This window comes from Chlamydotis macqueenii, chromosome 12, assembly GCF_036417535.1.
Source record: "Chlamydotis macqueenii isolate bChlMac1 chromosome 12, bChlMac1.mat, whole genome shotgun sequence".
In the NCBI taxonomy this organism is placed as follows: Eukaryota; Metazoa; Chordata; class Aves; order Otidiformes; family Otididae; genus Chlamydotis; species Chlamydotis macqueenii.
The window spans coordinates 7,767,383-7,791,617 of NC_141567.1; the positions used below are offsets into that span (position 1 = coordinate 7,767,383).

General features: G+C 41.2%; 1 protein-coding gene across 1 annotated transcript in view; it reads left to right on the top strand.

Annotated features, from left to right (window-relative positions):
* The window catches only part of AGBL1 (AGBL carboxypeptidase 1), a gene marked incomplete at its 5' end in the record, with an annotated part of 274,352 nt that overhangs the window by 158,778 nt on the left and 91,339 nt on the right, over positions 1 to 24,235 (top strand). Inside the window, one exon of the mRNA XM_086757539.1 lies at positions 23,475 to 23,635. Coding sequence (XP_086613665.1) covers positions 23,475 to 23,635 — 161 coding nt within the window. The remainder of the gene's footprint in view (positions 1 to 23,474; positions 23,636 to 24,235) is intronic.

A 24,235-nucleotide genomic window follows, 5' to 3' on the forward strand; every position in this document is an offset into this window, starting at 1 on the left:
GATCTACAAGTGAAGAGGTGTGGTCTAGAAAGAGACTTTTCAGCATAGCATATAACCTGCAGGAATGCAGACATCAGGGATGATTCAGAAATTGTTTGCATGCATGCCATAAGAGAGGAAGGATCAGACATGAGGATGCTGAAGATAGTAGAAATAAAAAAACAAGATGTTACTTATAGCCATGCTGATATGTGATATTCTTCTCTCGCATACTTAAGACAGCTACTGCCATATAGAGAATTAGAATGATATCTTTCATGAATGCTTTTTGGTATAAAGCAAAAAAAAAATATTGAGATATTTTTAAGTAGCTGTCATAAGTGAGCCTAAAAAGTGGGCAGAGGAGGAAACAAAAGTGTAATGTGACAGTGCATTGTCTGCCTAGAGCAAATGAGGAAGATAAAAAGGCAAGTTTGGATGAAGCATGTCACAAAAACATGCCAGAGTAATAGATGGAATGGTGTATCATAGAATATTTCGAGGCTCTTGATGAAAAGGAAAGAGAAATCTCAATGATTTTCTTAGAGAGCTTTTTAAAGCTGTAAATAAGAGAAGAAGGGAAAGATGGAACACAACCACTGGTTGCATAACGGATGTTTTGGAGAAATGAACCATGTTCCAGTGGTCATGGAGATCACATGGATGAGGGCCCTTGCGCTTTGGAGGGAGAGAACTAATCTTTCATGAAGGAAAACAATAATAATGAAGTCGAGGCAGGAGGGGGAAAGAAAAAACAAAAAAGCAAGCTCTATGAAAACAAATGCAGTTCAAACTCAAATAGCTTGTCATAAAGAAATTGATCCAGTGTGGGAAAAACTGCAGAAGGAATATGTTTCTCAAACGTCTACATACTATAGCTAAGCATCTGAATAATGAGCAATTGAAAGATCTTGCTGATGAAGTATAATGTAATTGGCCGTATTGAAATCTGCTAGGAAAAGTACATTTTTGGAATTTCAAAATCTCTAGATACTGCTTTACCCCCTGCTTGGGAAGGACAGAAAGGGTATTGTAAGCAGGTGTCACTGGGATAGAGGGGGGAATGAGAGTCTGTTACATCTTCGTTTACTGATATTTCAGATCTGCTTATTTCAGATATGCTGACAAATTCTATAAAATGAGCCTGCTTGGCACACTGAATTATACTGGAAAATGGGGTAAGTTACCTCATAAGTACTTGTATCCAGTATATAAGAAGTAAGTGTGTAGCTATGGGCGTCAGTTTGGGTGAGAGATACCCGACATTTCATGTGGCAGCAGTAAATACTGTTAAAGATTCCAGACGTTACAGATTATTACTTTCTAACACAAAAGATGTTGTATCCAGTGTAACTCTATTTTGGACTACATTATAATAGGAAAGGATGAATTAATCTTTGGCGTGGGAGTTTGTGGTTACCTAGACACCAGTGATCATGACCCAATTACATTTAATATTGGCAGAGGACAGTGTTCCTATTAACATGTCTTCATGTATATTTTTTCCTTAATAAGGGCTGATTTTCCAGAGGTGAGGAAATACTATAGGTAAAGCAGATCACAAGAGGAAAAAAAATACACAGAAGTGTTATGAATGAAAACTAAGTCCTCTTTTTTTAAAAGGATTTTGTTACATATCCAAAAGGGCACAATTCTCTAATCAGGAACTGAAGACAATATTCAGTTAAGACTAATCCTGGTTTAGGAGCAAAGAAAAGGCAATAATTGGAGTGTAGAGGACAATGAATCATAATATTGATGAAAAATCTACATGGTTGATTATAGTAAGAAACTGTTATTTCGGTCTCAGTTTCTTGTTTGTTAGCACTAATTGTTTACTAGTATTTCTGGATGTAATGTGTAAACAACAGTAGAGGTCACTTCCCTAACTGTGGCTGATGAAAATAATCTTCTGAGGGATAAGACCATGAATTTATTGTCTCTGAACAAAGGAAATGGGGAAAATATATACCAGCCAATGTAAGGTAGGAAATGTATATAAGAAGCTAAACAGTAAAAATTCATGGCAGTCAGTACTAAGAACATTAAGAAAGTATTTGGTACCATAAGTAGAAAATAAGCTCTAGAACACTATTATAGGAATTATTGCATTGCTAACATCGTTAAACAGATACCTTTATTAAAATAGTACCTTTAATCTCTTAGAGATTTTTATTTTTTCACCCATTAATGTTGTTAGTCTTTCCAAAGATTATGGTATGTTACACTCTGGATGTTCTTGATGATGATGATGCTAAATACCGATTATCATTCCCCTTATCACTTCTTCCTCTGGGATTTATTAGGTCAGAGGCAACACACTTCCTTTTCAGGACCCTATGTACCTACCATGGATTTGGCATCTGTAAGACACGTTTATTCAGTCTGTCCCCTCTGCCCCACAAATGGGAAAGATATTGCAGATGAGTTTGAGAGAGAAGTACAGCTATGTGGAACTGGGGCTAAAAAAGCCCAGAAATGTTGTCCACTTTACAGTAGCTTATTCCTGCTGGAGTTCACTTATTTACTTATTTTATAAAATACAGCTTAAAATAGATATATGGATTTGCTTTTGCCATAGGATACTACTTAGCCTTCAAAGGCTGTTGGTCAACAAATTGCAGGTGCCGAGAGTTGTTCTGATTTGGAGGGTAAGCTAGTAGTTTATAAGATTATTTTTATCTTATAAGATAGTTGGAAGTTGAGAGAGAAGAATATTTAGTTTGAAATGCTAACTCCACATGAAAACAGCAGAGGAGGAGTCTAGCGCTTCTGGAGGTATTTACCTTGCCACTCTCTTTTTCCATTGTGTTACACCTTCAGTCCCATTCTTATTGCCTTCCTTATATTTTGCTTCCTAGCCTTGAGAAGTAATAGGCTTGGCTCTGCCTGTTGTCTGAGTCAGGGAGAAGGGCTGTGTAATCATGTCGTGATGACCCAGAGTGTATGTGCCTCGCTGGTTGGCAATGATGGAGAAAAGGAGAGATGGCCCTATAATACAACATAAACAAGCCTGAGTAACTTGGTACCTTGCTCACCTCCTGGAGTCAACACTGCAGCCTATTCAACTTGAAGGAACCTTTCCACCAAAGACGAAAGCAATTATCGTGCCATGTGATGGGCTCTCTGTTCCCTGCAGTGTGATGCCCCACATGGATTTTGCAGTAGGCAGCTGGACACCAATTTTGCAATGACCTTTTAAAAGCAGCCCTTTTGTCTTTTCCCTTGGGGGAGAATGAAATAAATGGGATCTGAAAGCAGGGCTCAGGCTGGCTCCAAAAGAGTGACAGAAAGGTCACTTTTCTGATCAAGCCAGTACGTTTGGTGATTGGAAGGGCTTCCAGGGGTCAAAGTTAAAGCTTTTTCTGGGTCAAGCACAACCCCACTAACCTCCACGTACACCAAAATGGCTTTAATTTTTTATCTGATTGATCAGCTCCAGGTAAATGCCTCGCACAGACTGGATACCTGCAGCTAGCCACCAAAACTTCTGTGGTTTCACACATTCAGTCCTCACAGATACTCACTAAATCCTTTGATTTGTGTACCCCGAAGTATGATTTGTACTAGGGACTGGTATTAAATGTCAGCTTTGAAAATGGGCCTTGTCAGGACTAATACAAAATTCACCCCTGTGGTTAATTTAACGAGATAGATGGGCAGACATCATACATTTATTAAACAACCATAATTATATTTATATTAATGCTGGTGTCTGCCCAGGAGAGATCCAGGACTGGCATAATAGGATTTGTTCGTAATGCAGAAGTGAGATCTCTAAATATAGATACAGTGAGAAAATCAGGGTTGTAAGAACAAGCCTGTGTTGTGAGCCAAGATTGAGTATATCTGTGATGTTCAGATGCTGGTTGCACAGGTGAGGCTGTGACAAAGATACATGATTAGAGCTCATGGCAGGCTTTGGGAACACTGACAGCTTTTTGGTTATTCTGGGTGCTGCAAAGTTGGTTGAAATTCATTGGCAGAGATTTTGACCATACTCAGGTGCACTGCATTTGCATGCTCATTCACTTTAAAAGGTCAGCAAAGCACCTTAACGATTTTAAAAGTGACCTGCTGTGCTTGAAGTGTATTTAGTTTTATGCTGTCTCCTCTGCAGGATATGGCACCAAGTTGTTTTGGTGTGACACTGATCACGTAGCACATCTTTATGCAGACAAGATCATTGCTCGGGCTTCAGAAACGGATAAGAATTAGGTTATTTTTTTAATCTTCTTATGTGCAACTACGTTATTTCAGGAAAATGGCCCATGGTTATTGCCCTGTTCTGTTCTATTTGGCTGCACTGATGTCCTGGGAATAAAGCAGAAGGTTTCTGGGACAGTGGCAGCTCTGCTCGGTTGGTTGCAGGAGGCAAGAACAGCATCTCCTGGATTCGGCAGCATCTGCCTACTTCTTATGCTGATACAGTGCCCACCTCTCCTCCCCTGCATACTGATGTCCTCTATCTTTAGTCTGCTTGTCTGTCACTGTAAACAGGGGAGAACAAAGCTGACAGTGTTGGATTGAGGGGCTGTAAGCGGTTATTGATTCCCAGGCTTCTTGCGTTCCTAGAGGTGGGGGTCAGGAAGGGTGTGTGTTTGAGTACAGACATGAGAATGCAAGTTTGTAATGGCATGTTAGCAGCGGTGAGTAGTAGGATGTACATAATTGTGCTTTCCAGGTGGATTTGTACATGCTGTAGCTAGCTGTGGTTGTATACACACTAGAAGATGTGTTTGTATGTTATGCTTGGAAGAAGTTGTGCACAAGGCTTTGTATATTTATCTCTGCTTATAGACAGAATGTGAAATGCATGTAACTGGCATCAGTATTTACTGCTTGAAATACAAGTGTGTGTATCTTTTGTGTACGTGTGTAATAGCACATGGGGCTACTTGTCGGTCTATGTTGGGCTAGGTGCAGCTAAAATGATGATGGACCGTGCAGCATTCTGCTTTCACGTGACACCTTCACAGTTGCTAGTGTTGGTAGGATGGGTAGAAGGCAGAGATGCGTAACCCTCAGCCTTCCTGCTAAATCTTTCTGGCATAGCACATGTGGGAGTCTGTAGCAGCCTCTGAAGGGGAAAGGATAGAGTTCGGATTTCATTAGCTTTTGATATCTCTGTTCACAGGAAAAATTCACACTTGCTTGGTGACCTTTTAGTAAATGCAAAGCTAGGAGTGAAACCTGTCTTTGAGTTCCTTTACATCTGTAACTAATTAGAGCAGAGGTGTGGAGTGCAGTGCATAGGATTGCAATGAAGCCTGCTGAAGGACAGCACGCTCCCAACACTGGCATTTGAGCACGTCTTGCTGTCCTGTGGGCTACTATGTGCGGAGGAGATGAACACCTTCTGAGGCCCTGTCCCATCCCTTCTTCCAGCTGAGATTGGAGAAGAACGGTAGGGCAGCCACCTCACGCTACACAGCCCAACTCGGTGACACCTTATTGACGTGAGGGGTGCCAAGGTGGCGGAAAGCAAAACAGCACAAGCAACGCCTGTCAGTACTGTTTCTTTAAACTGATGTTACCTGCTGCATTGTATATCCCTTGTAATGTTTTCTCCTTATTGTTCACCGTGTTTTAAAAAAAGGTTGAAAAGAACACAGTTGTCTTTACTCTTTTCGCTTTTCTTTACAGTCTTCTACAGTTCTTTAGGGATGTCTTTCTCAGCATAAACATCTTGGGAATTAAAATAACATGGATAGATTTTGTGACAGAGGAGGACAGGACAAAGCAAGACCATTTCAACTGGAAATGTGGAGTCAGATCCCCTCAGCCTGTTGATTCAGAGATGTTCAGTACTCCATAGATGTGTAAATAACGACTTGTTATGCATGCGTTTGATACTAATTACAAGGGCAGACACTTGATATCAGGGTATTCAGCTAACATTCGAGTGTCTGTTGTTGACTGGTGTAGCATGAACGGTATCTTCCATGAGTTCTTTGCTAGAAAGGAGGAGAAATCTTATCAGTGTTTCTATGTCTCTTTGGAATAATCTTTTGTGACGCTCTCTGGGAGAGAAAAAGCTCAGGTAGACTTATTAATTCATGTGAAAATGTTCTTAAAAGAGGGGACAGCCCGAAGAGAGATCAAATTAATTGTAGTACAGATTTGGCTTATTATCTGCTCATACGTTCCAAGAGTGGGAAGCATGTGGCTCTTCTAGGCCTGCTCAGAATAAAGTGTAGTCCAGATGGCATTTAAGGTCAGGCTGGCATTGCTGGAGATCCTGACTAGTTGAAATAAGGGAAGGTAAAATTTTGAAGTGATTTTTATTTCATGAACATTGAGTAACAGATATTTTAATCCCCAAGGTGCTTCATTAAGTATCCTTACTCTTTCCAGTCAGTTCCACTTATTTTACTTGGAAGTGTATAGCTATGATAAACTGAATTAAACGTGAGATGTCATAAGTCCTCATCCAGAAGCTAAACCTTAAAAAGCTTCCCAAAAGGCAGAATCAGTAACTGAGGGCCTTCTCTTTGAGACATCCAAAACACTCCCAAGATAACCAGAAGTTTTACCCGTAATATTTCTGTGTCAATGCTACAGAGGCTTGCCATAACCCCAAAATACATCTAATTTATGTATATGTGCTTGCATTTAAAAGGAACGGGGAAAAAATAAAAAGAAAAACCAAATCCTTAAGGTCTTTATTTTCTCTGTGACACAGAGCAAAAGGGAAGGAGATGTTCAGTCACAGGTGGATCTGAATGTTTTCAGTATCTGAATATTTGTATTCCATTCCTTGGCTATAGACTGACTGAGTGGCTTTAGGAGAACTGCAGAGGGAAATCCATAGTGGTGGAGCTGGGCCTGTTGAAGGTGGGATCTGTTGCGTTTTCCAGTCTGAAACTAGAATGGCAGAGACTGCAGGGTGGAGGAGTATGAGCAGGGTGTGGATAGCATCACTGAGTCACAGAAAGCACAGCGCAGGTTTATGGCTATGCACGATAGAGCCTGCATAATCCATCGCTTGCTGTCAAGTGTACTGTGTTCACATACAGACGAAGAAGTGAAAAAGAACAGGGTACATTTTTCCCAAATCATTTGCCAATCATTTTTTTTTTTCATTAGGAATCTAGAAGAGTCTGGGTAATAGTACTGCTCAGCTTGGCTCTGTGTAAAAGGGCATAATTTTTATGTTTCCATTTAGTCATTTTTATTGTGTTGTTTCTTAGCTTGTTGATGAATGAATGCTGGTTGCACTGAAGCAAATGCCTGGGAAACAATTCTGTGCTATCTCTTTGTACGTATTGGGGGTGATAGGTATTGCTGGGTGTAATTAATTCACTTTATAAAGGACTAAGAGCTGCATTCTTGTATTTTTCTATTATAACACTAATTACTAGAATTTATTAGCATGGTGTTAATAAATGCATGAAGACAATGTGCACAATTTACAAGAGAAACAGATATGAATCTCTGTGTGTTTCAATTTAGCTACCTGCCTATATTTTCCTGAATGACACATTACAAGAGTGCTTGTAGTGGTGGGGTGTTATGTGCAGTGAGTGTTTGTGTGTGTTGGTGGAAGACTACAATTGAGTGCAGGTACAGTCCAAGTGTGCAAATGTGCACTGGTGTGTCTCATGAACATATTTTAATTGTGTACTTATGAATGGGCGCTCTTTGTTGTGGTACCCGAGTGTTAGAAATGTGTTCTTGAGTATCTGTGATCGTGTGTGTATATGCACAGATGTATGAGCGTGCCTGATAAGTGCACATCAGCCCAAGCAGGAGATAATACAATGTACAAAAATCTGCTAGAAACTCCACCTCAGTCATGTTTAGCAGTCATTTTGTACTAAGCAGAGAATTTTCCTCTGCAAAAGAAGAGGCACAAATGAAATGAATATAAAAGGACATCTGTGGCAGAGACCATGAAGTCAATTGTCAGTCTGAGACAGAGAACGTTCTATATGTGCCTTTTCTGTCACTGATCCTCACAGATGTGACCTCTACTAGTAGCTGTTAATAAAGCCTTTGCGGTTTTTTTGTTGTTTTGGTGGCTTTTTTTGGTTTCGGTTGGTGGGGTTTTTGGTTGTGCTTTTATTTTATTTTTTTTTTTTTCCTCCCCAGAGAAATGTGAATAAGTCCTTGGCAGAAACTGGTATTTCTTGAAAGTCATGTCTAATATTTTTTCCACTGTCAGACAGTTCCTTCCTTTAGTTTCTGAACGTAAGACTTGCCAATAAAAGTCCAGAAATAGCTTCTCTCACTAGAACTAATGTTTGCCAACAATAGCAAGGGAAGAAGAAATCTATTTTTGTAACTGGATTCTAACATAAGGTAACCCTCTTGGCTTTAACAAAAATTAATTTGGCACCTAAAGTTAACAGGTTTTTTTGTTCTGGAAAGCTTTTTGACCAAATTAAAATATTATGTTTGAGAGGTGATATGTGTTAGCTACTTATGGACAGGAAGGTGTCAGACAAGTGTTTTGTAATGCGGTGAAGTTGGTCTTAATCTGGCTGTGGTTTAGATGTTGTAACCTCTATATAGGAGAGGGTGGGAGAAAGCTGAGTATGTGCTAGACCAGCCGTCTTCAACATCATGGCCCTTCTTGTCTGAGATCTCTCCAACATCAGAACTGAATGCGAAGGGCTTTAGAGCTGAAGTGGAAGGGACAGGCAGGTTCAGCTCAGCTACTGATAGGCAGGCAGGTTGAGGAACCAGTTTCTTTTGTCCAGGCTACAGCTTCTGCACTGTTGCTCATCTGGGGATGAGATGGACAGTTTGAAGTGCCTGTACTCCAAATTAGAAAGAAGAAGAATTAAGGAGAAAAGAATTAAGGCAAGTGATAGCAATAGGAGAAATGGAGTTAATACCAGAGGTCTCTCCTTGCCAGCCAAGACCCCCTCCCACTGCTGCTGAGCAAGGTGAGCAGGCCAGGCCTGTGAAGGACAGTCAGGTTCAAACAAGAGCCCAGTTCACTAGACAAGTCCATGGTGATGAAGCAAGTCCAAGGTCAAGCCAGGAACACAAGTCAGTGAATGAGGATCAGGTCCAGTGATGATGACTGGGGTCAGCCTAGCAATCATCTGGCAGGTCTGTAGTGACGAGGCAGGTCCAAGGTGAAGTCCAGAAGACCCTCTGAAGAGTCCAGACTGACGGGGCCTGTGAGTAAGATTGATGGGCAGTTATGTTTGCTGCTTGTGCTTGGGAGGTAAAAACAGATTCAAGTTCTCAGTTGCTGCAATAACAGCTATTCTGATAGATGCAGACGTCTTCCAACGTTGTGTCTTTCTGCTGCCATCCTTGAGCATCACCAGTCTTTCCTGAACTCATGCAGCTCTTTAGTCCTCCTATTGCCTGAAAGCCCATCTAGATTCCACCCTTGTCTGTCCTTGCTGTGTGGGGACAGCAGCAGCTCCTTCTCCACCTTGTCTTCTGCCATCCAGCTGCATCTACAGACTGGCAATTCTTTGCTAGAGTGACAGTGATGCTCAGAGGCTTGCTGGACCTGTCTGTCCTTGGGCTGGTACTCAAAAAGCCAAGAGTGAACCTGCTGTGTGACAGACATTAAGTAAAGGAATTCCAGGCTCCTCAGAGTATGGGGACGGGCAGGTAATCTGCCTGAGAGAAAGACTTAGTCTCAGGAGAAAGGGGAGAGGAAGGGGGTAACTGAAGATCTGACTGCTGTCCTGCTTTCAGCAGCTGTCATTTTGTCTGAGTGAGCGTTATGTATTGCTGGTGTTTTATTACAAAAAAGACACAAGTTCTTTTTCAAACAGACTCCTTTCTTTAGTTTTGGGATTGTTTTGGGTTTTTTTTTTTTTTTGAAACTTAATATTTATTTCTTGTTAGTCTGATTTTTATTTTTAATTAAAAAAGAAAATATAGCAAAATTCCAGAATAATAGCTTCAAACAATTTTTGTTGCTAGCACTGAGAAGTGAAGAGAATTGTGGGCTCTCTCCCTAGCTCTGCCAATACCCTTGACGAGGTGCCTTTGACAAGGTTACTCCTCCTCTGATTCAGCATCCCTGCTTGCAGTACTGCTTTCCTATCTCCCAGAGGGTATCCTGCAATTAATTGGGGGATGTATCTAAATGGCTTTAGCATGCCAGCCGAAGTCACCAGGGACAAAGCTGTTACCAGGGCAGGAATAAAGGTCAGGCCCTTACTGACATCGTTGTCTTGATTAATTAATACACTAATCTCTATAACTCCTCTTCAGCAAATATAATTTGGCCTCATCCCTTGTTTTGTTCATTTTTCTGTGACTTAGCTTTGAGAGAATTAATGAAAAGATCTAGGTGGAAAATACTGCTTCTCACTGTATCCCTTCCCCTGGACCAGCCCTATGCCTTGTTTCCCCCTTAGCATCCCTTGCCCTTGTTTGTCTGAGGGCTTTGCAGGGAAGTCCCCTGGACAGTTAAATGACTCTTCACTGGATACCAAAACAGACTTATTCCTCGATTAGGGATTTGAGGAGTGATAAGTGATTACTTGAATTACTAGGAAAACAGTGTGTGGAATTGACTGAAGGGGAGAGTTACACTTGATACTATTTTCCTGTGACTATTTCCTATGGGAACATGCAAGACCAGTGCTAGAAAATGTTAGAGAGTCTTTGTTCCCTTGGTGAAGCCTGCTGAAGGGCTGAGTGGCCATCCGTGGCTGCAGGAAGGAGATGCTGGTAGTTTGGATTCTGAGACTGATATAGCCCTGAGGCTCAGCTTTTCAGGATGACTGCTTTTTAACATGGAGACTGTCCAGGATCTATTAGGGATCGCTACCAGCATCAGAAGATGCAGCAGCGCTTGGAGAGAAGCAGAAGGCAGAGTGTGAGTGAATGTGTGTGGTGGAGCGCAGTGAACCGAACCATCCTTGGATGTGCAAGAGGGAATATTCCCTCCAGGTTGCTACCTGGTGGGAAATCAAAGAAATGAAGAAGATTTCTCCTTGTCTCCTATTCAGCTCTTAGTTCTGGTTTGTTGTACTTTCCATTCCTTCATGATTACATCCATAGCTCAGTCAGGTATTGTTTTCTGCTTGAGCTGGGAACATTCCCTAAAGCTGTTCTGAGTGCACAATACTCTTGTTCTCTTTCCCAGGCCAATTTTACACTGAATTTTGGCAGATTACACAAGCGCAGAATGTTTACTGTTGTGTCTTACATCATCATTTTCCTGTTTCATTTATTTTTCCTTTTGACAGATTTTTAACACTGTCAGTCTAATATACAGCAGAGGTTGAAGTCTATTACCATAATGCAGTGAATTGTGGGTAATCCCATGCAAATTGTTCTGTGGAGAGTCATGCTAAATTATGTTCCTGGAAAAAAAAAAAAGACGACATAACAAAGGATTTTTTTTAACTGTTTGTTCTTTGGATTTCAGAGCAGTTGCCAGAGGCACAGATTTAAGCCAGTTGTTTGACATTCAGCACCATGTGCAGTGATGCTTCTCCTCACAGGACATTGCTGAAAGGATGGAGCTGTGCACTGCTGTGGGTTTTCTGTATATGTGTCTCTGATGTTTAGTTTTAAAACATTGCTAACTTGTCAAAGGAAAAATGTGAGTGAGTGTTGGAGTGGCACAGCAAAGAGAAATGTCTCTTGCTGCTTTTTCCATCTCCATTGTACAAACATCTGTAGGAAACATCAGTTTTTGTAAACTTAAAGAGCATCAGATGCCTCTTGGAAGTGGCAGATCTAATCGTGTGTAGAGTTGTTTTTATATCTTTCTGTTCTTTTGTTCTCTATCACCAAGGTCATTTGCTTCGAAACGGGCTGCTTTGTTCCTCCAAAGGCCAGTATACTTCCCCAAACTGAAGCAGTAATCCTCCTTTTGGACAGAACGCTTGCTTGTAGTAGAAATGATTGCAATGTCACAAACAGAGGATTATCATTTTCAGCGGAAATCATAAAAAGCAGGTTGAAAAGGACTCCTAAGAAAAAGGCAGCTTGTTCTTATGCAAATTTTCTCAGGTGGTACGGCTGCAAGATGAGAAAACCTGAAAGCCTGTAATCTGGAGTCAGCATCTTCTCTGCTGATAAAGGTTTGCCTGCTTTGCTGTGAACGGTCAGTCGGTTTTCAAAGACTCAGAGACTTGTAGTTTATTTTTGCAAGGCCTGTATGCTTCTCACCTGATGCTCTAGGAGGTGAAGCATTTATCAGCTATGTATTTTGTTCCTACTGGTCTCCATCTCTGAAAAAGCCGACATGGAAATATTCACAGCAGAACAAGGGGAAGCGTAAGCTGCTTTTGTGTGAGTCACATCAGTTATTCCACTTGCTAGAGATAGCTGCCTCCCCCTCACCCCAGCTCTGTCACTCTGATCTTGTCTCCCTTTCTTCAGTCTATTCCTTACAGTCTTCAAAGATCTGATTTCTTTTTTCTCTTTCTCTCCAAAAGTATAGTAAGTGGAGATGTTAAACTGAGCCTGTGTTGGTGGGATTATATAGGGGAAAAGGTTTATAAGTGGTTTGTAAAAGTTTGCATCCAACTGCCAGGTCTAACTGATACTTCTCCTTGGTAAGTAAGTCCAAATGTCCAAGGTCATGAGCATGCTGTTGGTCAGTTCCTCATGGACAAGCACCATGGCTTCATCTCTTCTGTAATTAAGTACAAGCATCAGTTTTTATCCCCCTTTTTGTTTTCCTCTTAATAATCAGTTTTCTAGCCAAAATTAAGATAAAAATGTCTATCAACCATCTTAGTGGCTGTCACTTTACTTTGTACCACTGGACACATGGACTGTGATAAAATGAGCCCTTCGAATCTGTAGACCTGGTTAGCAGTTGATGGCAGCTGTTTCACCTGAAAGAACTTTTCTGATGTTTGATTTCTGACTGTGGAATAACATTCCCAGGACTTAAGGCAGGCTGTCCCTCCTAACCCAGCCTCTTAATGAAATGACCAGTGGTAAAATCTCCCTTTGACTCAGCTTTCTCGTGTATTCTTTAACTCTTTATATTGTATTATTGTATTACACGTTCATTACATGAACCTGTATTAAATTAGAGCAGGCATCAAAGAGGGACCTGCAGTACTTTAGTACTTTTGCCTGAATTACCCTCAGTGTTATAGCTGTTCTCTGGGTGGCTAGTACAGAGTATTCTAAAGAAAGAAAGAGAATACAAGAAATGGTCAGATTTTCACCATTATTGTGCAATTTTCTGTTAAATGTGACAAGCAGCAAGAAGGGTCCTGCGTCAGAATGATTATGCTGATGCCTGTAAGAAAACAGCTAACAAGCTCCTTGCTTGTACTCCCATCCTTCACCTTCAAAGGGAGCAGTTACGCGGCTGGGGGAAGCCCTCTCCTATGCTGTGTCTCTTTCCTCTCTGATCTGAGCTGGGCAGAGATGCTTTTTGTGCTTTCCCATGTGCCTTTGGCTTGGAAAATCAATGACTCCTTTGTTGTTTTTCAGAAGTGCTAATACAATAAATTGTAGAATCATAGTTGCTTCCTGTCACTGATCCTGAGGTTGGAGGGAGTGATAGGTGGGGAGGCCAGCTTTCATGGTGTTTGCTGAAGATGACCAAAGAGAATCTGTGATACGAGAAAAAGAAATTAGCCTAGGGGGAGTCATTTATAATTTAGGAAAAAAGTCTCAGGTAGCTCTTGTGTTTTATCAGCTTAAGGGGATAGACATACAGTGCATGAAAGGTTAGAGCAATGAAACTTGAAATGGGAGAGGAAGGTGCAGAGCTGTAGATGGCTCTGTGTCCTTACCTCTCACCTGTGGGTCACTGTGTGAGGACTTATTTTAAATAAGTTTTTAAGGAGACCAACACACAGAGTCTCGGGATAATCTCTTCTGAACACATGCACATACTTATTCCACCATAGAAGCTGGCATGTGACATGCGATGTGATCTGGGCAGGAAAACCACCACCAGGTGGAAGCTCTGCTCTGAGGCCATTGGCAGAAGATCTCGGAGGAAATGAGTGATTTTTGTGGAGAGCGGAGTTAGATCTGGGAAAAAGAAGTATGCTTCAAGGCATGATCAAAAGGCTGTGGATGAAAATATGGGACCCTCAGGACTGGAATAATAAGAGATAGTGTAGGCTGAGATTTGGATGGATTCTGGAGCTATTTGTGCTGCCCTGGAGCCACAAGTACATTGGCAGAGCTGGTAGGCAGCCAGGATGGGAATAGAGCGGGATGCTGTGGCACCACGCTGGCTGGTTTATACACAAAGACGATGCTTGCGGGTTATCTGCTGTGTTATTTTATATTTGGCTAAGGTTATAACTCGCAGAATGAGTTGAAGCCCAGGTTTTGTTCCTTTAGGAGTTGTAAGGAAATTAAAGAATAGAGGCTTTGAACTACTAAAAAGAAACAATTAAAAATGGCCAGCTGACTAGATAGGAGGCTGTCTAAAACATTTTTAACAAGGTGCTAATTATGATTTCTCATGTTTAAAAACTTACTCCATGGGATGAGAGAACAAACAATAACAGAACCACAGGCACTGGAGTAACACAGGGATGAAGAAACACAAACAGTGCCTTGATAATATGGTGGATTTGTTTTTAAAAAGGTATGGGGATTGGAGGATGAAGGAGAAAAGGAAAGCCCATAGCTTTCAAGGGTGAATCAAGACTAATTTTCCTGCAGATTGGACTGCTAAGTGTTCCAGATGAGTCAGAGCTGATAAAAACAGAGCTTCCTGCAAAAAAAAAAAGGCATCAAGAAATTTTAGGAGTTATGGAGTGAGACACAGAACTACTGTTTGTGTAGTCAATACCTAAGTTGAAAGGCTGGAAAAAAATGGGTAGGATACATAAGGCATCCTTAGAATGGAAGGAAATTGATAGTAAGTTGACTCCAGCTGCCAGTCTGTGAATTGATGCTGGTTGAGATTTGTAATTTTAATGACTGGAAGGATAGGAAAACAGTAAGATAATAAGATTTACCATTTGCAGCTGATACAAATTATACAGTAGGAAGGAGGGCTGAAAGATTGTGGGTACTAGAAGGGAAGATGAAACATAGGCAGTGGCAAGGTAAAGCGCATTTGAGGGAATAGTTTAAAGCATTCAGACACCTGGTTGGGCTCTGAATTAGCTCTAACCATTCAGGAAAACATAAGTAGCTATTACAAAGACAACTTGATAAAGATGTCTGTGCCATGTGCAGCAGCAGCAATAAAGAAAAAAATGCATAAGATGCCTGCATGTGTGAAGAAAGACGTAGACTTGGAAGACGTTATAATATCCCTGTAGACGTGAATGGTAATACCTCCTGTGGAGTACTGTGTGTGTTATAGGTAATTTCTTTTGTAAGAGACAAAGCAGTGATAAAGAGGGGCTAGACAGAGCACATGAAAGTGTTTAGTGGCCTGGAAGGCAACTTCAATACACGGAAAGCTTTAGGGATACTAGAGCTATTGAGTTATAAAGAGAAGGAATAAAGCGTTACAGGCAGTGTGCAGAAGTAACACTGAGCACTGTGCTGGGGAGAGGCTTTGCAGTGGTGTGGGTGTTTGGCAGCAGCGTAGCAGGAAGCAGGGTCACCATCCCATTGGATTCTCCTCTACATAACATTGCTGCCAGGCCAAGGCATGTTTTCACTGGTCTGCTAGTCTCCGTAATGCGCTCGGGTGTGAGCAGAGCGATGGATATAATGTGGGGCAGAGCATTATCAGGTTGGAGCAATGAGGGCAATGTCTGGGTCCTGCTGTGTTGGCTTCTCACTAAATCTACTCTAGTGCTTCAACCTCTGTGTTGGTGTGACAGTGAGAAGCACCAGGATCCTGGGGTCTCATGTTGTCTAGGGAAGAAAAGCACACTAGCCTTGATGTGTCATTTTGGTCAACGCATATTTTCATCACCTCTGTGATGGGAAGAATAGCACATATTTTATTGGGATGAGAGGGAGAATTTGTAAGGTTTCCTCCGTTGCAGTTTATAGCACAGTGAGTTTTGAGAGACAAACTACGTTGGAAGTTCCCAGTACTGTTATTTTAAATACTTTACTTGAAAGCCACACAGAAAAATAACATGTTGTGTAATATAATACAAGGATACGAGGCCATTTCATGAAATTAAGATGCAACAATTGATTCTTTATGTAACACATAATTAACCTGAGCATCCTCATAGTGGATGGCATTATGAAGACAAATACCTTATTAAGAATTTTTAAAACAGGTTAGATACTTTATGAGTAGCATCTGCATTTACATTAGCCAGAATAAAGTTATAAGTACCATAAATCCTTTTGTTGCAAGGGATATGGTGATCACTAGCTAGGATTAGAAAATTATTTTACTCCCATGGTGAAATATGGCCAAGCTGGGTAAATTCATAGCTGAGAATAAGGCTTGGGTGGACCAAGAGTCTGGTCACTTTTCTGTACACTGAAGTTATTTATAGAGGCAAACTTTTAAATGGAAGTAGAGAGGGAGGAAAAGTGATCCAGGGATTAGGCTGCCAATTTAGGACTTGCAAAATTTCGACTTCTTGCTTTCCCAGACTGCTTTTAAGAGCTAATTCATTTGACACAGATTCTCAGACGTACTTAAAGCTCCACCTCACAATTAACCTTCAGATACCTCAGGCTATAGCCTGTCTGTGACTTGTTCCAGGTTACACAGTGTTCAGATAGTGGCGGAAAAAGTATCTATGTGACAAAGTAATGGATAGACTACTGGGGAGTTTTCCAGGCAGCATCAAATGGGGTGATACCAGTTAACCTATTGCAAATATTGGGAGCATGGGAAAGAAAGATGCTTTCTTAAATAAAGCACTCAGTTGTCACCAATGTAAGGTAACCACTTTCTTCATACTGCCCCAGAATCCCTATGTGACTTCAAACGGTTCCTTAGGTCTGTTCTCTGTCTGCCAAGTAGGAGGCTTAAGTATCTTGGGGGTTGTTTTTTTTTGCTTGGTTTTGTCTGGTTTTGGTTTGTGGTTTGGTTTTGTTTTGTTTTAATTAAAATAGAGCATTACCCATTGTTTTTGTTAGCTCTGCTATCAAAAGCTTGCGCTCTGGCCTGTCACTTCCAAGAGCACTCTTCTTCATCAGATGATGCAAGCAGGCTTCTCCTCCCCAGAACTGTCTGTAGTCCTTAGATCAGAACTTGAGACACTCCTGACCCCGTCACTGTGAAAGAATGCAGACTCCTCCAAAGTACTCAGTTCTGGCCTGGCATATCACTCACTCAGCCTCTTCAGTCCTGTTTGAAAAGACACTGTGGGACAAGGTGAAAGATTGTTCAGTGCCTGCAAAGAGAGGGATAATCTGTTGGTGCTAGTCCAGGTCCATCCAAAGCCTAAAAATAGGTACTTAGTGTGTCACACGGTAATGAATGAGACAGAAAACCAATGTACCATTCAACTCTATCGAAAAGCAAGAGCTCAGCAAAGAATAGTATCTTCCTATATGGTTTGTCTGCACAGGGGAAAATATCCTCATTCCTCTTTCTCTTTTTGTTCATCTTTTATTCCAGACATGACCACCCTTCACAATTATGGCCCATATAAAAAAAAACCAAACAAACAAAACAAAACCCAAAACACAACAACAACAAGAACCCCACAAAAATCTAAAATATAGTCTGTCCCTGTGCTATTCAAGAAGCAGCCTGGCAAGGCTGAGCTTTCCTGTACCCTACACCACCTTCAGTCTTGTACAGCAATGCAGAACAGGTATAACAGCACCCAATGTATGTGGGAGCATTCCGTATCCAACTGGTACCCCTCTTTTTGAGTGCGCAGTCTTTGGGGAAGTGGGAAATTAAAGGCACTCCTGCTTCCATCCTGGAAAATTTGCAATTTGTTGACAGAAAACATGAGATAGCAGTATGTGGGGTAGAGTGGCGAAGCAAAATGGCCAGCTGAGATTGGTAAATGCAATACTAATATAATTTCTTTGGGTCTTCCAACATAAGATGAGCTTGCCGTGTGTTGAGTATGGAGTAATTCATGGGAGCTGATTAAGGAAGGGAGAAAGGATGCTGAAGGAGGAGCAGAGAAGTAGTTGGGGAAAGGAGAAAAGGATGGAGGGAAAGGACAGTGAGACAGCTGTGGAAATAGTGTGAAGGAAAAGTGTGGAGACAAAAAGCAAATTAGCACAGCAGAAAGAAGGAGGAAACCCTTCTCCACAGTAGACCTGGAGAATTCAAAATCTGAATAATTGTTTTGCTGGAGAACTCAGACAGAAGTTTTTCTGTTTGCCAAATACCCATTTCTCCTACCAGCACGTTGTTCAGGACTCTTTCTCCAACAGATCAGAGGGAAAAGATATTTCGTCTTCCCATTCACTCCATTCCCTGAATGGTGTTGCCTGTAATATACATATCTCTAACCAGGGAAAGAGTCCACTTGAATTATTAAAACAATAACCAATTCTTTGTTTCTGTCCCCAAGAAGTTTGCTCAGCCCCATCTCAGTCAAAACACCCACTGAGTTCAGCAAAAGTTTTGTGAGAGGATTCAAGGCAACTAGGCCTTGTTTCCTTGCCGTGTGGCCAAAGCACCAGATGTAATGAGGACAGACGTTCCAAGCGAGGCGCACCTTTGCAAGGGTGAGAAAGGGGTAGGGGTTTCCATTAGCTTTTCTCTTGTTATCATTCCTTCATACCAGCATCCATTGACCTCAACCACCTCTCCTTCTTTCTCATCCTTTTATCTCTCCTGTCCTTTTATCTTCTGTCTCTAACTCCAGCCTCTCTCATCTTTTTTTTCTAGAAATTCCTGCTAGCCTATTTTTTTTTCTTGCATCTTCAGCCTTTTCTACTCACTTAATCTTCTTGAAATCTTTTGGCCCAAATTCCCATCCCCATCTCCTTCACTTCGTCTGTTTTGCATGCCATACCTGCTGCTTAGGGATTTCTGGGGATTGAGAAAACCTGGCTTATTCCCTGCTGTCCTAGTTGTCCAAACAGCCCATTCCCCAGCACATGTCTGCGCATTTTCATTCACAGGGGTTGAAAGGACAGTATCTTTCAGGGCTGGCCCAAGCTAAAATTAAGACTGCAGGCACCAAATGTTTTGTTCAGCTCCCTGGTTTATCCTCTAGAGCCTCCAAATGGTTTCTATTAGTATTCTGAGGCAGAGCTCACTGATGGAATTAGTGAGAAACCAGACTGTCAATTTATTTATACCCAGCCTTAGGGCATAACCATTGTGCATGTGTAAAGCTATTGAGATGCAGAGAATATTCTGTAAGTGTGTATGTATATATATTGACTGGAAGTGAGTTTGTACGGAAAAGCTGTTGCCCCAAGGACTGCAGTGACCAAAAATGGGAGAGGCCGCTGAAGTGGCCGTGCTGCATGCCAAAGATCCCTTTTCTCTGCCCACAGGAAACAATTGATCCCTCTGAAATCTGTTGCCTACTTGTGTTTATTAGTATCTTCTAATTCTAATTTTAGTGTAGTTCTAGTTACCCTTGTGAAGAAATTTCTAATTTAACTTCTGGAGTCCTTCCATCTTCCTCAATAATATCCATGTTATGAAACTGCTGCTGCCTTTGGCTTCAGGAGTGTTTCAAGCATATGAGTAAGGAATAAGAAAGTTTTTCCTTTCCATTCCATTGTCATTTAGCCTGTGAAGCATTTTGAGGGCAAGTTGAGAGAGATTACAAACATTTAGTTGTGGATATTTATTTGATGCATTAGTGCTGCGTATGAATGAACTGTTTTTCCATTATGACTTGATCAATTTTGCTTAGGAATATTTGTGTTGACAACATCCTGGCCAAATGATAAGTCAAAGAACAGATATTTCCCCTGCTCCTCAGTCTCCTATTACTATGATAGTGTCAATTAAGAGATGCAGGTGAGCATCCTACTGCCCCAGCTTTTATGCTAGCGACAGATTTGGCAGAAAAGGCACAAAATACATTGGTCTTAAGTTAACAGACTAAGTATCTGTTTCATTCATCTGATTGGCCATGTTGCCTACCTCTGGAATTTATTTCTTCCTGCAAAAAATAAATATATCCAAAACTTCGACTGTTATTAGGTGTCACCTCTTCCCATGCTGTCTGTGCAGTATGAAAATGTGAAAAAGGATTATGAAAAGTTGTTTAGCTCCATTATTCTCTGTAATAGCCAGGAAACAATTAACCTGTTATCACTTAACATGATGTCTGCAAAAAAAACCCCTGCATGACAGGGCCCATGGGACCAACAGATATATTTGTATTGCGTAGTGGAGTGTGATGCATCAAGCTGGTGCTGGTCCAGACGGCTGCTTTCATGTAACAGAGAACAGAAACTACGCAGAGATGAGAGCTGATCATCAAAGTAGTGTAGCTTTGTTAGCATGTTCCTGTGGCTGGACTAATTAGGACTGATGAGCTTGTCTGCAGCTTTCTGGTGCAGAGATACTGTTTCCCGCTTCAGAATTTGCTTAGATTCTGCTGGCTTGGAAGACTTTGCACCATGCTCCACTGCTCACGTAGATGTGTCCGAAGGAGGATAGCACCATAAAGCGTTGTGCTAGAGAGAAAGATGGGGCCACTGAGAATCCAGACTGGCAGGACAGTGCAGGGGATGTGCTGTCAGTCAGAGCAGCTTCCTCCTGTGCGGCTGTAGCAAACGGACCATATACTGCCACTACATGTAGAAGCAAGACAGTTTCGCTGTCATGGAGGTGTGCTTGCTACCAGCATATTAACCAAATCAATGTGCTCCACTTCTACTGTGCTTTTCTTCTTTCTTACATTCTTGTAGAATATTTTCACAACAGTTGTAAGCACCATCTGTACATTTTTACAATTGTCTGTGCTGCAGAGATGCAAGGGAAACGCTTGGAGATCAGCACCACTACGCCAGCTCCTGGCATTACTGGTAGATGCCATCAATAGAAAACATTAGTTTGATGTGTCAGTTCTATCAATGTGTTTCAGTTTAATGGTAGCCATGCTACGCATCTCCAGCTCCACCCTCTGAGAGCTGAGGAGGAAGGACGGGGGAGAATTTTTCTGAGTTAAAAAAATAGAAGTATGTCTATGTTTGAAGTGAAAAAGTGTGTTGACTAGTAATCTTCTAGCTGAGATTTCCAGCTGTTACTCCTGAGCTGTCTGGTAACAAAGCAATATGGGTCCGTCGTACAGCAGCTAACTTCAGTGCATGAGCAATTACTGTCTGAGGCTTCTGAGGTATATTATAGTTTTATTATTATTATTTCTCTGCTTATAGTTTCTTAAGGCCTCTTCATATCCTGAATAAAGCCCCAGGGAATCATAAAGCCACAGGCTGAGTTTTAGCACAGTCACTATTTGCATCTCCTGGATTGATAGGTATTTAGTGTGTTGCCTTGATCTTGGAAGCAGGACCCTGAGATGCACCCCAGGGAAAGCCGTGAGATGTTCTTTGTATTTTTTGCCCCTGAGAAAATAATACTCTTGCTATGGAAATGACATCTTTTTACTCAGAAATGTCACCACTTCTGCCTGCTGATTGTAACTCTGCCACACTAAAATATCATAAGTCTTTTAAAGTAAAATAATAAAACATTTAAGAATCTGTGCAGAACTGCTAAGCACTCTCATTGTTTTGCGTTAATGACCCTGGGTTCCCATAAGCCTCTCCCTCTGTTTTCTTTGTATTATTAATTATTGCTGTAGTTTGTTGTACCTGGATCTCGCTTGGCAAAGCTTGCAGTGAAAGTGAATAGGATGGAGAGAAGAAATCATGCCAGAGATTTGCCCACTGTGATAAAAATACTTAAGAGACGATTCAGAGAGCAGAAGTCAGTTCTCCAGAGACCTTAGACCCTGCCTAGCACTGGGGCTATGGTTTTTTTTTTCAGATTCTGTGGTCTTCTGGGCAAGTCCTGTGCTTATCTAGTCGTCTGACCACTCAGTATATGTTTGAGCTCTATATCATTTTGTGTTGTTCATATTCATTATCATAATTACAGGTTCATGCATCACCCACAGGGTCTTGGAACATCTTTGCTGTAGGAAAATGTTTGTTATTAGACAGGGTATTTGTAATGCTAGATGATATGTGCATGTGCTGGATCCAGTAGAAATGAAGTGCTGGTTTTCATCCTGTGAAGGTAGTTTGTGTCCTCTAAGAAAAAATACAAAAAAAAAAAAAAAAAAAAAGAAAAAAAAAAAAAAGTTTTGCAATAGAGCTGCAGAAGTTTATGTGAGAAATACCTTCATTCTTCCATCCATCTGCATGTTTTTGACTCACAGATAATCTTTCTGCTCTGCAGAGCTACTCAGACCCAAGGATCCCAAAGCACTTTTCAATTGCAACAACTTTATAGAGAAAATAAAAAAAAAAATAAACCAAATATCAGAACTCAACCTTGTGTCATGGATCACCAGAACACCTACAGGCTTTGTTACCCTTAGGATGCCCACTAACAAATACCTAGTAGAGAGTCAAGTGCGGGCTGTGCTGGCATGGAGCTCACACCATGCAAAAGGCTAGTGCTAGGACTGTGAGTGTGGACTCCTTAGAGTTGCTAAGGAAAGAGTCTTGGAAACAGAGCTGGAGCTCTCCTCAGAAGATGGGCTGCAGAGATGTTTTGTGCTGCAAAAGCACATAGGGGTGATATTGGCAGAAGTAGCAATTGTTCAGCAATTGATTCAACCTCTGATGTGTTAGCATTAAGAAGTAGATGTGATGCAGTCACTAAATGCCAAAGATGAGGGATTTTGCAGTTTCTTAGGTTTTTTGGTATATCTGAGCTTTGTTGGTTTCCCAAGCTCTTGATGCTTGCATGAAACTGCCATCAATTACATTGACTTACTCCTATGCAGGCCCTTGGTGAGTTTGTTCTTTGCTAGATCTTTATTTTTTATTTTTTTTTAATTAGTGAAAAAACAAACACAGATTGTTCATAATGAGGGTTCTTCCAAGCAATCCGCAGCTTGGAAGAGTCCTCCCTTGAAAGATGATGTTGATAATCCAAACACTATTTGTGCTTCTCTATCTCTGCTTGTCTCTCCTACAGAGACATCAGCTTTTAATAGACTGAGAAATTCCTTAGAGGTGTGTATTATTTTGCAATTGCTTTTCTTAAAAAACAATTCATAACTTGTTAAAGATCTCTTCCCTCATCTTTCCCCTCCCAGTTTCCATTTCCATCTTTGCCACTACCCAGTGTTTACAATTATAGGACCTTTTTTTTTTTTTTTTTTTTTCCCCCCCCCATTGCTTAGGGAGATGACTTGTCTGCAGGGAGAAGGGAAAAAATAAGTCCTAATGATTTGTAAAAGTGAATTTACAGTCAGATCCTCCTGAGGCCTGAGTTTAATTCTTACAATGACTTCTGCAAATGTAGTCAAAGCAGTTAAACTATTTGCCTCTGTTTCTCCATTTGCAAGAGAGGTTATTTTAGAATAGCTTCTGTAGACCCAGTGCTTGTCAGTTCATTTTAAAATGATTCTGTAGGGGAAATTTCCATATGTAGCAAACGTGAAGGAACCCCTCATTCAGAATGAAAGGGAGAACACTAAGAATTAGTCTTCTTACCTAAAACAAGCCTGACTCTTTCCATGTACCTGTGAATTGCACACTGAGCACCGAGACTTTCTGCCTCTCTCCATCAGGGCCTGCAGCTGGGGACTCAAGAGCTGGAGGAGATGGGAAGCAAATTTTGCCTTGGTTTGCTCATTCTGCACCTCAAATCCCTGCCCTGCAGCAAGAAGGTGATGGCTCAGGCAGCACTCCTGCTAGACCTGGAGGAGGAGATAACAGACCGGACACAAAGGTCAGTCATATTGGTATTCAGAGAGTTCTCCTGTAGGAATCAAGTTGGTGGGCATGTGTTTGGGTTTAAATCTGCAGAAATGGACTCTCCTTATGGCTGCGATTTGTATCTTGGTAAGTTGAGTGTATTGAGAGTAATTGGAAATGAAGATACAATTGACTCCCAAAGAAACTACTAAAAGAGCAGTTCTGTGCCCTGCAGCCATCCATGTGGATAAAAAAAAGGTGAAAGAAAGGAACCTGATTTCTATTTTCCAGTTAATTTCCATCTTCCTGTGAAAACTAATTACTGGAGCATAGGGATGCTACTCCCTCAGACAAGTGAATCAGCAGGAAACATTTTTCTGCTCACTGGAGTGTCAGATGGTGTTCTGTCTACCTCAGATCCTCCGTGGAGAGCATGTCTTACATGGAAGGCATTGTCTAAGAGCTGCAAAGTAGAGAGTAAATATTGCGGATTAGAAAAATGACTTTGATAGCATGACACTGGAGGCGTGATTCTGCAAGGATACTCCAAGAAATTCCTCTTTTCCTCACTGAATTGAGTCCTGTAGACATTTACAGCATAGATTGCAAAAGATTTGCAACTTTTTGATGCATA